General features: G+C 42.8%; 1 protein-coding gene across 5 annotated transcripts in view; it reads right to left on the bottom strand.

Annotated features, from left to right (window-relative positions):
- MAD1L1 (mitotic arrest deficient 1 like 1) overlaps window positions 1-15,373 on the bottom strand; it is a 381,442-nt gene that overhangs the window by 162,337 nt on the left and 203,732 nt on the right. For all 5 annotated transcript variants that reach the window (XM_075514959.1, XM_075514957.1, XM_075514958.1 and 2 more), the window contains 2 exons: window positions 11,312-11,400; window positions 2,510-2,600 (listed from right to left, as the gene is read on the bottom strand). In XM_075514959.1, the coding sequence (XP_075371074.1) occupies window positions 2,510-2,600; window positions 11,312-11,400 (180 nt within the window). The remainder of the gene's footprint in view (window positions 1-2,509; window positions 2,601-11,311; window positions 11,401-15,373) is intronic.

Below are 15,373 nucleotides of genomic sequence, written 5' to 3'. Positions count from 1 at the left end.
CCCAGTGATTTCTTTCAGAGATGGGAATAAATAACATGTCAAACTAGCAACATTTCAGTGACCTTATCTGAGTGTATAATAATATTTTCAGCGTATTTGCTCAGCACTGATAGAAGAGGTGAATTTCTAAGCTTATCCTTAACTTAGTGGGTTGCCACTGTAAGGAACCTTCTTCCAATGTGTTTATAAAAGAAGTCATTCTAAGCTTGGCCTGTCAAGATATTTGATTCTCAAAGTGAATAAAAAATGGGAAGGATTATGTTTTCCCTTCTGAGGAGTCCTGAAATATTGACCATTCAGTTGGGCACATACTGAACAATACCGACATTTTAGCATTCAGCTTACATATTCCTATATTTATGCTCTCCTCTCTACTCTTCCTCCTTTGGAGAAGTTGCTTTTGGCAGCCAGTCTTCTAAGACACAAGTAAAGTGAGAAGCTAAGGAAGGGGAGCTACCTCCTGTTAAATAAAGAATTAAAGCAATGTCCTCAGCCTTGGGAAAGCAGATGTAAGAGCATGATTACCTTAATTCAGCTCACTAACTAGCCATTGGGAGGACTGAGGATTTCTCTTTCCTGGACCTGCTAAGCCAGTTGACCACCTCCCTTCTCTTTTTCCACACCTACATGTTACCTCATCCTTCCCATACAATTTTTACTCTGCTCTATCTGCAGGTTGTTCCTGTTCTCCCCCACTTTCTCCACAAAGCCCTGACATGCACAATACCATACTCAAACAACAAGCACCATTAATGATACACATCATGGGGATCCTGTGACGAGCTTTCAAAGCCTCGTTGGGGAACAGTACAACTGTTGTTGTATAGTAGCTTTACCACTGTATGAAGGTCCCATCTCGTTCCTATCACCACATTACTTTTCTATACTGTGAAAACTCAGCCATCCAAACAGTAGTTGATGATGATCTCCTCTACCAAGGACCAGAAGGCAGACAATTAGCAAGACTACACCAAAGACTTAGGAACTTTCCTCTTTGAATGTGCAATTTAAAAAGCTTGGTGTTTTGGCATCTTAAGAGCAGTATAAGCAAAGAAAGCAAAGCACCTCCAGGTATCACAAAGAAAATAGGGAATTCCTCTGGTCAGGCCTTCCTGGCAAGCCAGCAGCCATTGTAAGACAAGGCTGGCAGATTAAATGTGACCTGAGTGAGTTGTAATCTGCTCTGAAACCAAAGCTCCTGTTGTGTTTGTTGGAGACCTAAGCATCCAAACACCAGCCCAAACCTTTCATCTCCTTCTGATGACTGAAACCCAATTAAAGGCGAGCCGGGTGACAGGTTTCACACTAAACATGGCTCAGCAGAGATGCTCAGCAGCTCTTAGCTCCCTGCTTTATCAAAGCTGTCACTTCCCCTGTCTCTAGGAATTGGTAATAAAAAAAAAAAGATTTGATTCGCCTCTAATAGGTGTCAAGATAAAATCAATGGTCTGTCTGAAATCTGGATAATTTCAAACCTGCAGGTTTTCTACCAAGAAGCAATTTACACGAAAATGGAATAAAAGAAGAGAGAAAGAAAGAAAAATTAAGAGAATGAAATGTTACAATGCCGAATTGTTCAGCATATCAGAGAGAACAGAAGGGAGAGATAACACTGTTCATAGCAGGATGGGCTTTGATTAAACAAACAGGCTCAGATTCTTGTTTCCTCCAGCACCTTTCAAACAGGAAACACTATAAAACCTTGAAAAAACTCCCATGCCCCTCCGGGGCACAGGAAAGCTGTTCCCAGAATGACAGCAAGCTGAACAGACAGTCCACTCAACTGCTGCAGGTGCCCTTGCCCTCCTTCGAGGAGGGTGAGACTTCACAGATCTATCCAGAGTGCAAAGCTGGAGACCTTCTGCCATATAGGACAGCACTACCTCAGGAAAAGGTGAAGCACGCACAGTAGCACAGCAAAAGAAACACACCCTTTCATCCTTCTGAATCCACACCTTCTGCTCTCCATGTCCGTGGTCTGGAGATGCTGCCATGTCATCCTCTCAACAGCACTGATGCTTCCTGACTTGGAAAACTACTACCTAACGAGGCCACAAACTGGTGGTCTCTGTCTCCATCGCCAATAGCAGCAATGGAGTCTTCAGTACAAACGGAGCTCAAATTTTCGTATCAGCTCTGTGCTGTTAAGCCCTGTCTACACTCCCGCTTTGGCACAAATTAATTTGGAGACAGACAACTTACGGTAGTGGAGTTATTTAAAATGGAACAGTTTTTAAGGCTCCAAGAAGAAACAGAAGAGGTTCTAGGCAAAGGCATCAAAAAAGACAACTGCATTTGTGTGACTGCATATGACATCAAAACACTCCAGTAACACGGTTAGAGATACAGGTGTGTTGGTGTGGTTTGCACAGGCTTCCGAAAAATGCCTTGCCCAGATTGAGGGAAGTGAAGTTGTGTGCTGTGAGCATTCTGGCACATCTGTTCGAACAGCTATGGCAAATGGACCACGTCAGGCTCTCCAGCTGCTCTGGACCTCCACATTTCCTACCTGCAGAGTTAGCTTCTCCAGTTTCATTTCCAGAGATCTGTTCTCCTCTTCCAGCTTGCTGCGTTCAGCTTCCAGCTCCTCAATTTTCAGCCTGGAGAAGAAGGGAAAGTTAATAGACACTGTGTCTCTGCACAGTCCCACCACAAATAATCAAGTAAAAGATGAAATCACAAGCAGTATCAGATTATTCCTGTATCCAGTACCACAAAGCTACACTACCGAGGCAGTTAAAACATATGACTAAAAGATACAAGTTTGTATGATGAAAATATAATTTGTAATAGTATATTAAAAATATACAACTTGAATATAAAGCAAATCCAACTTAGGTAATTCCTGAACCACAGACTCAGCCTAGACCATCATATTTAGTAACCACCAACAGCTAAAATGTCCATGAGTGCATCAAATCTCTTTTTGATCTGATTTATACTTTTGGCCTCCTCACAACACTCCTTGGCAGTAAGTTCCACAATTTAATTACGTGCTGTATGAAAAATCAGTTCATTTTGTTTTATACTTCACATGTGATTATTTCACTGAGTACCTGTTAGTTCTGCTATGAAAAGTTGTGAATAATTGTACCATATTCCCCTCTCCATACCACTTTACAGGCTGCCTCTATTATTTCCTGAAGAATCTCAATTTCGTCTTTCCTCACAGCAAGGATTTTCCATATTTCTGCTCATCTTTATTGCCCTTCCTTGTTCTTCTTCAAGTTTTATATAGATGTTTTGCTATGAGAAAAGCTAGAACTACAAACAGCACTCAGATGTATTCAGTGGTATAATGAGGCTTTCTGTTTTGTTCTCATCTTCTTTTCTGATAATTCCTAGTATTCTATTTGTCTTTTTAACTACTGAGCACTTACCTGGTATTTTTAGAAAACTTTTCACAATAATGTCAGATCTCTTTCTTGAGTGATAACAGCTCATTTAGAGCCCACTATTGTGGGAGTAAAAGTAAAGGCATTTTTTCTTATGCGCATGGGCTTTGCAATTATTGACGTACAACTTCATTTCCCATCTCGAGCAGCATCATAAGATTCTTCTGAAACTCTGAACAGTCTGATAAGCCGAATAATTTCATATTATCTCAAATTCTGTCACCTCGCTACTCGCAAACTCCTCCGTGTTGGACAACAAGTTCCCAATAAAACCCATTCTAGGACCTAGCTGAAGACCCTCGGTATTGTGAAAACAACATTTATTCTTTGATTTTCCGTTTTTTAACTTTGTATTACATAAGCAAATTAATGGAAGGAAAATGCATCAAGCTTTAGTAGATGCATTTACTAAATGCATCTACTTTACAAAGTAGAAAGACATTATATTATCTCTGGCCCAGGAAATCCTGAAGACAAGGCACTAGAAGCTAGGAGAGCCTTCTGGCAAAATACCCCAGGAGCTTTGCCCTGTTCGCATGGTCATCCACCACCGGCCATCCCCGCAGACAGTACACTGGGACAGCCAGCCCCCTGTGATTTTTATGTTCTTATTAATACAACAAAGAACTTACTTTCTTATTCCATCAGAGTAAAGTTTCTTTGTGACCTTTGGCTCAAAGCTTTTTGAAAGGTCAAATATATTATATCAACCATATCAGCCTTAGCCAAATGATCGTTGAATCCTTCAGAGAACTCTATCAAACCTGTTAGGCAGGAGATATTATTATAAAACGTTCGATATAACATTTTTGCTTGCATTTAAGTACAGAGTACAAAAACCTTAATGCTGCTTCAAGAACCTCACCTTTCGCATGTCAACTTCCTGGGATTAACTGTGCAACTAATGTATATTAACACTGATCTTTGCATTCAATTTTCTCAGGATCCTTTTCCAGAATATTTTTTAAAAATTAATTATCTTGCTTGATAATACTCACTTAAATTATCTAAATTAAGCTGAAAATCCTTGCACCGTGACAATGAACAATGCACCCATCTGCCAATATCCCAAAATTATGCAACAGAAATTTCAGGTACAACGAAGAAGTCATCTCTCCTATTCACTGGGCAAGAGTTACAGACTTTTCCATAGAAGCTGGTTGATCTACAACATGTTCAGCACAGAAACGTCTCCTTTATAAATATGCAGCTTGAATCGCTTAAATTATTTGTAAGCCCGACCCCTGCTGGTAATTTTCAGATATTATAAAGTATCATCTTTTTTCACTCTTGGAAGCTTCTAAAATGCGGAGGAGCGGCTTTTAGCATTGTCTAGGCCATTAAAAAAGATCATCAATAATTTCCAGAAGAGACACAAAGCTAGCAGGGATGAAGGATGCTGAAGAAGCAGGAGACTGAAAAGGTCGGAAAAAATGGAAATTCAAAATGGAATTAATGCTTTTAATGGCATGTTTCTAAATGGATTGCAGAACAGGCCACAAGAGCAGCAACATTTTTTTCCGGGGAACAACAGCGCAGCAGCTACTGAAAGGTCAGAGCCAGACACAGGACTCTCATCAGTACTTTCTCCATACTTGACATGCTGAATTTTAATTTAGAACAAATTTCTCCCCATCCAGCCTCCCAAATAAGCTGTGACGTTGCCGTTATCTGCCTGCAGAACTTCTCTTCATGTGGAGGTTTAAGCTCAGGCCTCTTAGATGCCCTTTAAAAATCATTCATAGCAGTCACCAGAAAACACAAAGATCCGAGATGCAAGTGAGCTGTAACACGGGTAGGTTTAAGTCATTATATTTTTGTGCTACTTCACCTGCAATTTTAAGATTTAATAATTTGTTTGTGCCCCACCGAAGAAAGAGCGGTGATTCAAAGCCCGGGGTGCTGGCGGTCAGGCAGCAGACATACCCAGACCGCGTATTTTGCGACCAGCAGCACGCACAAGAGCGCCCGCGATCACAGCCTCTCCCCCATGAGCTTGCCCTTGGGCTCATCTCTCGGATGCCTGCTCCTTCCCAGTATCCCGGCTATCGAGGTATCATCGGGACATCCTTCTTTCCAGACACGGCGTGGGGCTTCCCGCTGCGTGCGGGGGGAAGGTCAGCCCACCGAGGTGCATGGAGCTCCCCTCCACGCTGCCTCGGCTCTGCTCTCCTTCAGACAAAACTTGCTGCTTCCTCTGCGCTGAGGACCGGGAACATTGCTGTAACCTCTTTGTACCAGAGAGGTTTTTAGGACTGACTAGCGCTTTCACTACTTATCCCTCTTCTAACCTATTTTTAACACTGTTAAGTGTCCTGGATCTCCAGTGGGAAAGCATTAAGAACCATTAGCAAACAGTTTGTGCTATTCTAGCTTTGCTTTCCAGCCCTGGGGAGCTCTTCCCAATGGCAAAGAGAGAGAAGCAAGGGAAATCCTATCTATATATAAACACAGCAAAGCATTTGCAGCTGGTGGTTAAGATACAGCAGGCAAATATTGAAAAAATATTTACTTGCTTGGCACTTGAATTTTTTCGTTTACGTAAATTCAGGTACAGGGCCAACTGTGTACTGCTTTTGGATGCGCCAGCATCCACAAAGGCAGCCTTAGTCTGCATGCACCTTGTGCGCTCTCTGTCCAGGGACATCTGCACAAGATACGTGATGCTGTTTTATCACGAATTTGCATGCCTCAACTTGTTACATATGGGAGTTACTTTCAGGTAGGGAGAACAATCCAAGATAAATTCATGTGAGAACCACAAAAAGCAGAGTACAGAAACATCTGGGTGCAGCAGAACCATCTATCAACATAATGTCTGGCCCGGAGTGAATCCTGGTGCCCATTTTAAAAGCAGCCTTGCAGCACAAGGGAGGAAGAAACATCAGTTACTTTCTGAAATACTGACACCATTCAAATTTTGTGATACATGGAAAAATAATTTGGATTGATTTCTGGAAAATTTACCAACTTCTTCTCCATACAGGGGTTTGAAAACATGAACATATTTAAACCCTGCCAAAGATCTCTTGCATTTCTGGAAGACTTTTCCTGCATCACATGTAGACAGCTTAACCCAGAGTGGAAGGCTCCACAGGCACAAGGTAAATTCAAGCCTTCTCTGCAGCCTTTCATAAGATCAAATTTAGTGCAAGAATAAAGATACATTGGCATTCGCTCAGCCTTGTGGATTTTCCCACTTTTGAAAACTAAGCTTTATATTGCCTCCACTGCATGTTTCACTGTCCCAAATTAGAAAAGGGAGCAAGGAAAAAAAAAAAAAAAACCCAAACTAAACAAACCTACAGCCTCAGGTCTCCTGAAATGACACTTGTGAGAAGCAGGAGACATCCCACCATGTGCATTCAGTCTATCTAAAAAGTGCTTAGATGGTGAGCGACGGCTGCTAGAAAGGCCAGGCTGCTTCAATTTTAGAAAGGAAGAAGGGGTGAATCTGTTTGATTTTCAACAGCATCTAGGCACTTCCAAAAGTCTCTCTCAGTCCAGAGCTTTTCAGTGGAGTTAACCAGTGACAACTCCCCACCATCACCCCTTTATCTTTCTTTTATTCATTTTCAGCGTTCTCAGATGTGTTACAGAGCAGCGTGGATATCACTGATGAGGACATGTCTCACGGAGGCCTCATCTGCAAAGAGGACATGGCCATGTGGAAAAGCTATTGCTGAACAGGAAACTATTGAATGGAGCAGAAAATGTATGTGTTGGGAAGACGCTATTAAGGGATCCAGATGGCATTGAGACGGTGTTAGGAGCGGAGCAGACAGAATTCCAGCAAGTGTGACTAATAGGCATTGGCAAGGACATGAATTTCTTTTGAATTACTGTAACTCTACCCAGTCACTAAATCCACAGAAAACATTTAGGATTTACTGGGGTTGCAGTTTGACAGCAGAAAGGAAAAGTTCAGATTTGTTCCAGCTGAAAAGGTCCTTCAGCTGTTGCCACTTAAGTCTTTAGTGAAGTTCTTTTTAAATATATTACTTTTATTTATAGGTTCTGAAATACTAGTTTCTGCACAGTTATCACCTTCCCTCTAAAAGGTGCTAATGCCTAAATGCTCTCTGCTTTGCCATACCCCACAGTGCATGAACTCAACAGTTTGACCACTTTTTCTTTTCATAAGATCTGCAGAATATAAACAAATATGATTTCAGAGGGAGCAGCAAGAAGTGTGAGAAATGGCAGCATTAGCACCGGCTTTTATTGTCTCTTCAGAAACGATGATGCTGGGAGAGAGTTTCACATTTAAAGTTATAAAAGGTCTGACGAAAGAGCACTTTGTTCTCAAGAGGAGGAGGAAAAACTGATAAAGTCTTTCAAGTTTCTCACTGCAAATTTACTTTCCATACTAAAGAAAAATGAGACAAAAGATATATTTTTAAAAGCTCTCATTCACTCACAGGAGGTGAATACAGATTCAAAGGTTTAATATGGATTTTTTTTCTCCTTTATGTCTCTCCTGCTTTTGTTTTCAGAATTTAGCTTCTAACCACGGGGTGTATATGTAAATGCCTGGAGGCTCACAGTCCGTTCCTTCTCTGCAGACTCCCCTTGCTGGCTTCTGCTGGTTTTCCTCTATTTTTCACATTCCTTCATGACAGCACCTAACTGGAGAGGCTAGGCTCAGTCCAGAAGAGCAGACACATTGTACTGCAGCTTAATGGGATTTCAAAGACCACAATAAGCTACAGAAATGGAAGTAACTCTCTCATAAGCTGTGGCATTTCTCTCCCCACTTTCCAATTTGAAAGTTTGCATTCTTCCCCCCGTTTTCTGCCAGGATTAATTTCTGGCAGCGGTCTGTAGAAGGAAGGAGTAACAGTGGAGCTCATGTTGCTCGTTCCTCCTTAGCAGCTACATAAAATTGAGTAAACCGGTCCTGTTGAGGCCCACAAGGACACAGGAGGAGGACGAGCACAGCAGACCCAATGCCTTCCCATATTAATCTCTATTCTCCTCCCTTCTGCTCTTTAACCACAGCTACCCAGTTCACCTCTGCTGTATGGAGAGGACACATCCAGCCGAGCCACAAGGAGTGTTCTGGCGTGGACCACAGCACATTACCCCTGAACCCCAAAAAGCCTGGAGGAAGATAGTGATTTATCTTGCACTCCTTTGAGAAGGAGCCTCTTCTATGAAGAAAGAACTTGGCCCAGTTTCTTGTGCAATGCACAGAAAACACCAGAAAACACAAAATAAGGCCCAACCATATCCTTCGACTGCTTAAGTGTAGAAACATAAGAAAAAAATCTTTATGGAGTTGATTCTGCAATGCTGAACGGAGTGCTCGAGAGCCTGAGAAGACACCTGAAGCAGCAATAGTAGCCAACAGTAAGGAAAAAGGAGCAGGGACTGGCTTACCAGCTCTCCAACAGAGAGCTCCAGAAGAAAGAGAACACTTTGCACCAAGTCATCTACTGTTAGAGCTGAGCAGTGAAAAGGGTGATTAAAAACAAACAAATCCATGCTTTTTGGAACAGCTTTGTAGCTAAAAGACTAGCATCAGGGCCTGGGACAAGTATTTAAATCAGCCGTGACAACAAAAAGTGGTTCAGTAAAAAGCAACAGAAAAAACAGCCTGGAATTAGATCCTGGGACTGTGGCCTCTGTGCATCCATAGCTTCAGGGGCACACGGTACTGAAATGGGAAAGAGAAGAAAAGACAAAAATATCACCAGGAAACAACTGGAGAAGCTTAGCCTCTTTGCTGAAACAGCTTTCAGCGTATGGCTCCTCACTGGAGAATAGCTCCGCACCATCGACAGCTTTACTGGGAATAGGCCCGTGTTTCTGTCATACTTTGTGTGGAGGCTTTGACACAATTTCATGAAAGGAGAGAGATGAGATTAGTAGTCAAAGGAAATTCTTTAAAAACAAAAAAGAGAGGGGAAAAAACCATTATGTAGAGGGTTTTAGGGCTACCTTTGAGCAGAACCTAACACCACAATCCCATAACAAGCAGGTACTTGCGAGCTCCACTTGTCCCTGCCCAGGAAATAGGTTTTAATTCAGAGCAAGACCAGACATCTCTGTCCCCACTGCCACAAGCCTTCCACAATATGAAGTGGTCCTGGCCTATGTGGCAATCCAGCTGTTTCCCCCTACACACGCTGTTCCTGAAGCTGCTCAGTTAACAGATGGCAAATGCTGCTCAGGGAAGATAAACACCGAATAATGAGTCTTGGAGGTGAAAATAAAGAGACCGAACATCTCCTACATGAAAGGGTGCTGCAGCCCACACCAACCCAGGGAGGGAGAGACCGAGGAGGTACTGTAGAAATACTCCGCAAACCTTCAGCTCCCAGAAGACAGCAAACAGAATGCTGGCTTTACTGATAGAAAGGCATAATATTAACCAGGAGCGACGGGTTTAATGTTGCTGAGGAGGTGCTGAATACTTCTGCAGCAGTATAAACATCAGGTTTCAGAGGGTCTAGTGTGCCTTACCAAAGGAAAAACCTGAATGAGCTCAGGTCAAACAAACATCCACAATACGCAAAAGCAGATGGAGACAGGTTTATCCCCCTGAAAAAGGGAAGCCATAGCATACATCCTCTACCAGAACTCAAACATATGATAGAATAAAAAAGGGAGATGTATGCCTTGGGTCTTCAGAACTATTACACTGTCACCTTGAGGGAACTACACTCCAGGAGCGAGTCTCTAAGATTAGGTGTACAGCCCTAAAACGTATTGGAACAGCTTAGCTGAACATGTGTTATTTTCAAACACCTCCCCTCTACTATGGAGCTGGGCTTTCAAAGCTGTAAAACAAGCTCCAGAGGCAAAGCACAAGAGCAAAGTCATAACGTACAGGCCAGTAATTTCTGCTTTCTGCAAGATTCTGCTTGCTGCAAAATCTTGCTTTCAGTCCTAAGAGGCAGTAACGCTTTAGAGTGATGGAGCTGAAGATATAAAAGAATTAAGAAATGAAACTCCAGCCAAAGTCTTACATCAGCTGAGAATAAAAAACTCAGCCTGTCAAGATCTGATTTGCTCAGCTTAAATAAAAGGAACTTTATTAAACAGTCAGAAACAGATGAACTTTTCTGTGCTCAGTATTTATTGTGTCACCTGCTTTGGAATGGAAGCTGTAAATGCTTTAATAAATACATGGAAAGGTTGTCTAGCTTCACTGTACCTTTTGTAAGTTCCCATGTATCTTCTGCTGAAATGCTGTTTTGTAACTTCGCTTTCACTGAATCACAACAGGTACCCCTCTGCCATCTGCAGCAATGCACGAGGGGAAACATCCCTCTTTTATCTCCAGTGCTACACGCGCATCAGTATTACAAAAGCTGGATTCTAAACCTCTTTACACACATGCCAACAGATCCTGTATTTACAGTCAAGATTTGGTCAAAATAAGAAACAAACAGCAATGCTGTTTCCACAGGAAAGAAAGTCAACAGGGGAATAGTGATGCAGGAGCCAGTCTTATAAATTAACTGAGTGCAAGAGACCCCAAACATTCAAAGAAAAGAGCCTGCGGCCTCCCAAAAGATAGAAAAGCTTATAAAATATCTAAATGCAGGAAAGATCAGGGGCTGAGGCTTTCTGTTAATGCTTCATGGATTTCTCCTGTCTGTAAAAGCTGGTGGGAAAGTAAAAAGCGTGCTCGGGAAAAGAACATCCTACTTCAGAAATACAAGGAAAACATGTTCTGATCAATGCTACCATGCTGTTCCCTGAATAGCAGGCAGCCTAGGTACCTAGCACCATCTATACACATATACTTTGTCTTGCGTTGTAGCATGGTGAGGTCTTGTACCTGGTGCTCTAGCACAAGATGGCAATAACCAGAGCAGGCAGTGAAACTGCCCTGGGCACATCCCTTCTCGTTGGTTCCACTGAAAATAGTAGATTCTTCTCAGCCTTCCCCTTGCTTTGCCTACCTGAGCATGTCAACCTCCTCCTTGGTGATGACGGTACTTTGCTCAGCTGTGCACTCTTGAGACTTCAGGACCTTCATCTCCACCTCCAGCTGCAGAAGAGAAAAGGCATTAGTTCCTCCAGTACTAATAAGGGGGACACACGAACAGCAAAGGGAGGAGGGGGAAATCATGGTGGTCTGCACAGTTCAGACCTTTCTCAGGATACGGACGCGAAGCACAACTCTTCGTGGGTTGAATGTCAAAACCTCGGTTAACCCTGCTTCCCTTTGCAATCCCTTTTGCCTTTCCCAACATTTTCTCCAAGGTAGATGAGGCACAGAAAGTTGACTGTTTCTAAGGAAAGCTTCTGCTTCTCTTCCAGATACTTCCCCAACCTGTCCCCCATGGATAATGGGATGCAGAGAATTATCTGTGTGGTATTATGAGCTCGCTGGTACCCGAGATTCAGTATTGACAGTTCAACCTCATTTAGCTTCAATTCCTCCTGAGAAGAATTGAACCACAGGATTATGCTGTCTTGTCCAGGACAACTCTGACACACAAACATTGAATCCAAAAGACTGGGGAATATTTCCAGCACTTGCCAATATACACTTCTGGCTCAAGCTGCTCAGGTAGGTCTGGTGGAAGGAACAATTAAGAATACTTTTGCCTCTGGCCTTGCTTGGGAAGGAACTCACAAGAAAGTACCTCATAACTCTACAGACATGAGAACTTCTTACCCAGACTCTACCATTCCCAGGCTCCCCGACTTATGGGAATCTGTATCCCTAATTCAGCTATCAAGACAATGCACAGATTGATAAATGACATATGTTACGTGTTTCTAAACCCCTCAGAAAATGATTTATTATGAAGTACAAGCAGAGACAAACTACCTAGAGAATACTCAAACTTCTGTTCCAGCACCATCTCCCAGCTTAGACCTCCTTCACGCTCATCCTTCAGATTTTGGATTTCCTTTGTCATCTGTCTTTTAGCACCTGGCAACTAATTCCCCTAATAAATCCATTGACAGAAACTGTATTTTTCACTCAGGAGAAAAACAATAAGCAATCCAGCCCTAATTACATATGCAAAACTTACGACCACAGAACACTCAGGGCTCAGCATCAGGGAAACAGCCCACTAATACCCCATTGCCTTCAACAGCAGTGATTAAACTTCTAGAGCAAAATCCCGTTGCAACGGCAAACTTCTTGCAAAAGCAGCAAGCTGGCAGAAGCTCCCCAGTTTTACAAGGAAGAGGAGCTTATTGACACGTGCAGTCATACTGCTCAGCCAGAACTGAAATTTTGACATATTGCCTCTTTGCCCTTCCAGGCTTACCAGAAAAGACAGACAGAGCATGGCAGCACTGTTAGCAGGAAAGGGCAGGAAAGGGATGGTTGGATTATTCTCCCTCCCCTTTCTGATACCACAGGGACGGAGCAGAAGAGAGAGGGTAGAAAAGAGGTTTTAGCCAACTTTCCCCCTGGCACCCCGAAGCCCTGCATTCTCCCCCTGCCTGTCGAAAGGCATCCAGGAAGAAAAAATAAGCAAAGGCCCACCTGCATCATCAGGCTGTACAAATGTTAATGTATATTAGCTGCCTGATAAGATTATCACAGCCAGAAATGCTTCCCTCAATTTTCTGATTACTGAGCTTATCTCTCCCAGCTCAGCCCATCACAGATGGCTGGGGATAAAGCAAGCGTGCCAGATAATTCCAGGAATGTGAATAAAAGGTACCGGGATGAGGAGCAGGCTTCAATTCCAACCTACTTCTAAGCAGGAAAACACTCATTATAGCTCCTGTTTCCTGCGTCTGCTGAAGCCTGGATGTGTTTGCTATTTAAGAGTTTTGTGCTGCTTTCTGGACTGCATGTGGACAGCATTTGAAGATGGAAGGGCTGGTAAATATGTTATTTATCATAGGCTAAGCGGGCTCAGCCTTGAGTCCAACTGCCACCTGCTCATCGACATGAGCAGATAAATCATGGCCACCTTCCCAGGGGAGAAGGGAGGACGGAGCGGGTGGGCGAGTAATCTGTTGTTGTGATCTGGGGTCTCTTGTGTTGGCTGCATAGAGAGAAAAAAAATGGAGTGTGTAATGGGAAAAGGAGACGGGAGAGTGAATGCCCACACGCTCTAGTGAATGCAGCCGTGGAAAGCATCAGGGCAGGTCTCGCCTGACATACAGCGGTGACAAATTAGTGCCAGGTACGCTCAGTAGCGGCGTGATGAGATTCTGCTGGGTTTTTATAGCCGTTGAAGGAGAATGAGGAGGGAAGGGCACAGGGACTGTAGAGCATTTTATGTCATTTCTGTGTTCTCCCAATTTTCAAGCGCCAAAACTACCTGGACTGAAAATTTGATGACCCTGAGGTGCAAAAAGAGAGAACGGCATGGTGGTATCTCTAGAGATGAAACTGGCTCGAGCGGTTAAATGTTGACACGGACCTGCTTTCCTCAACCAGGATTAAAACTATTGGAGAGTTTCATGTTCAGGCCAAGGCACAACTTTGTGCCACAGCAAATTATTGCAATTAAAACCTCATTAATCGTTTATTAAAAAAAAAGTAAAACAGTTAAGGTATTAAGCATTTCAAAATTCAAAATATGCAGCTTGTTTCCTTTAATTGTTTGGGTTTCAGTGAGGAAAACATCCCTGCCTGCCAATCTCACAGAATATATTTAAAATGTTATTTATGTCTTTTCCAGGGCAAAAAGAAAGTTAGTTCAGATAAGATGGAGTGGCTTATTGTTGGGATCCAATTCTGCTTTTCCGAAGGCAGCACAGTGCAGGCAAATAGGTCCTCACAGAACAAGAATGAAGAGAACAGCAAAAAAATAAGGAATCCATTGATAAAAGCTTCCTCTTACTTGCAGTTTTGCCTGCTGGACAATCCAAGCAGAACATGATCTCACCAGCCTCCGGTCAGGCCTGGCACACTCGTACCAGCATAACGCTGTGTTAGACGTTGCCACTACCCACTCCTCCAGCTGGACCTTCCCTGCAGTTCTGCACATGATGCAGTCAAGACAGAAAGCAGAGAAAAGAGAAAGAAAAGCAGCAGAACTGAATGAGGAAAATAAGCAACAGGAAGGCAGTAACAGGAGAAATACAAACCCATATGCTACATAATTTTCAGCACTTTGTGCAAGCTTAAGAGGTGGGGAGGTTCCCAAGACCATTCCCTTCGAGACAGCCCCTCAGGGTAGCTCCAGGGACCAGGTATGCCCTCGAGAAGGGATAAGGAGAGGAAGAGCCTATCTCCTCTTGCTGTTTTCTCGGCCTAATTCCCATCACATCCCTTTTCCTCAATTAATTTCCAGTCCTTGTCTCTCTTGTTCACCAGATGCCACTTTCAGCAGGCATTTTCCGCTTTTTGAACTAACAATATTCCTGTCTAAACTCTTCTGATTTTTATCAATAATTTTATATAACTGGCTGAGTTAAACTTTTATTACTTTGAATACATTAAACTACTAGAAGCCGTTACCCAGCAGAAAGGGGAAAAGGGCTGCTCAAATTACAGCTCATTGCTGTATTCCCCCATTCACTACCAAATGACCTAGGTCAGGCTTGGATCCTTTAGCTCTCTTTTATGTTGATCCGGCTCTTAACTAGCATCGAGGGTAGAGAGAGAACATTGTCCCGAAATACAGCATTGCATCTCTTATCCTGAAAACTGCACAAGAGGGACCTAAGTACCTCCAACTCCTGCAGGAGCTTCAGGGTTAATATTGCCCAGGATCAGACCCCACTGTACAGAACACATTAGCACCCTGAAAAGAAACCAAGCTATTATTTTTAATTTTTTTTTAAAGTTATCCAAGGTTTTTATGACACTAGAAAAGGCAGAATAATGAGTAATGTCAGAGCCTATGAATTGTGAGTAAGGCACATAAACAGGTACTTAACATTTTGACTATGTGATGTTCTCTTATCAGAATACACTGGAGCCTCTTGCTCTCAACATAACTGATCACATTTATCTCAAACCTCTTCTACTCTCTTTCACTCCATAAGCATGAATTTGAGTCCAGCTTTATTGCCCTCAATAGAAAGTGATCAGG

Source organism: Mycteria americana, chromosome 12 (assembly GCF_035582795.1).
Source record: "Mycteria americana isolate JAX WOST 10 ecotype Jacksonville Zoo and Gardens chromosome 12, USCA_MyAme_1.0, whole genome shotgun sequence".
Classification (NCBI taxonomy): Eukaryota; Metazoa; Chordata; class Aves; order Ciconiiformes; family Ciconiidae; genus Mycteria; species Mycteria americana.
Note: the sequence above shows the minus strand (reverse complement) of the source record. Positions and strands in the feature narration are given on the sequence as shown.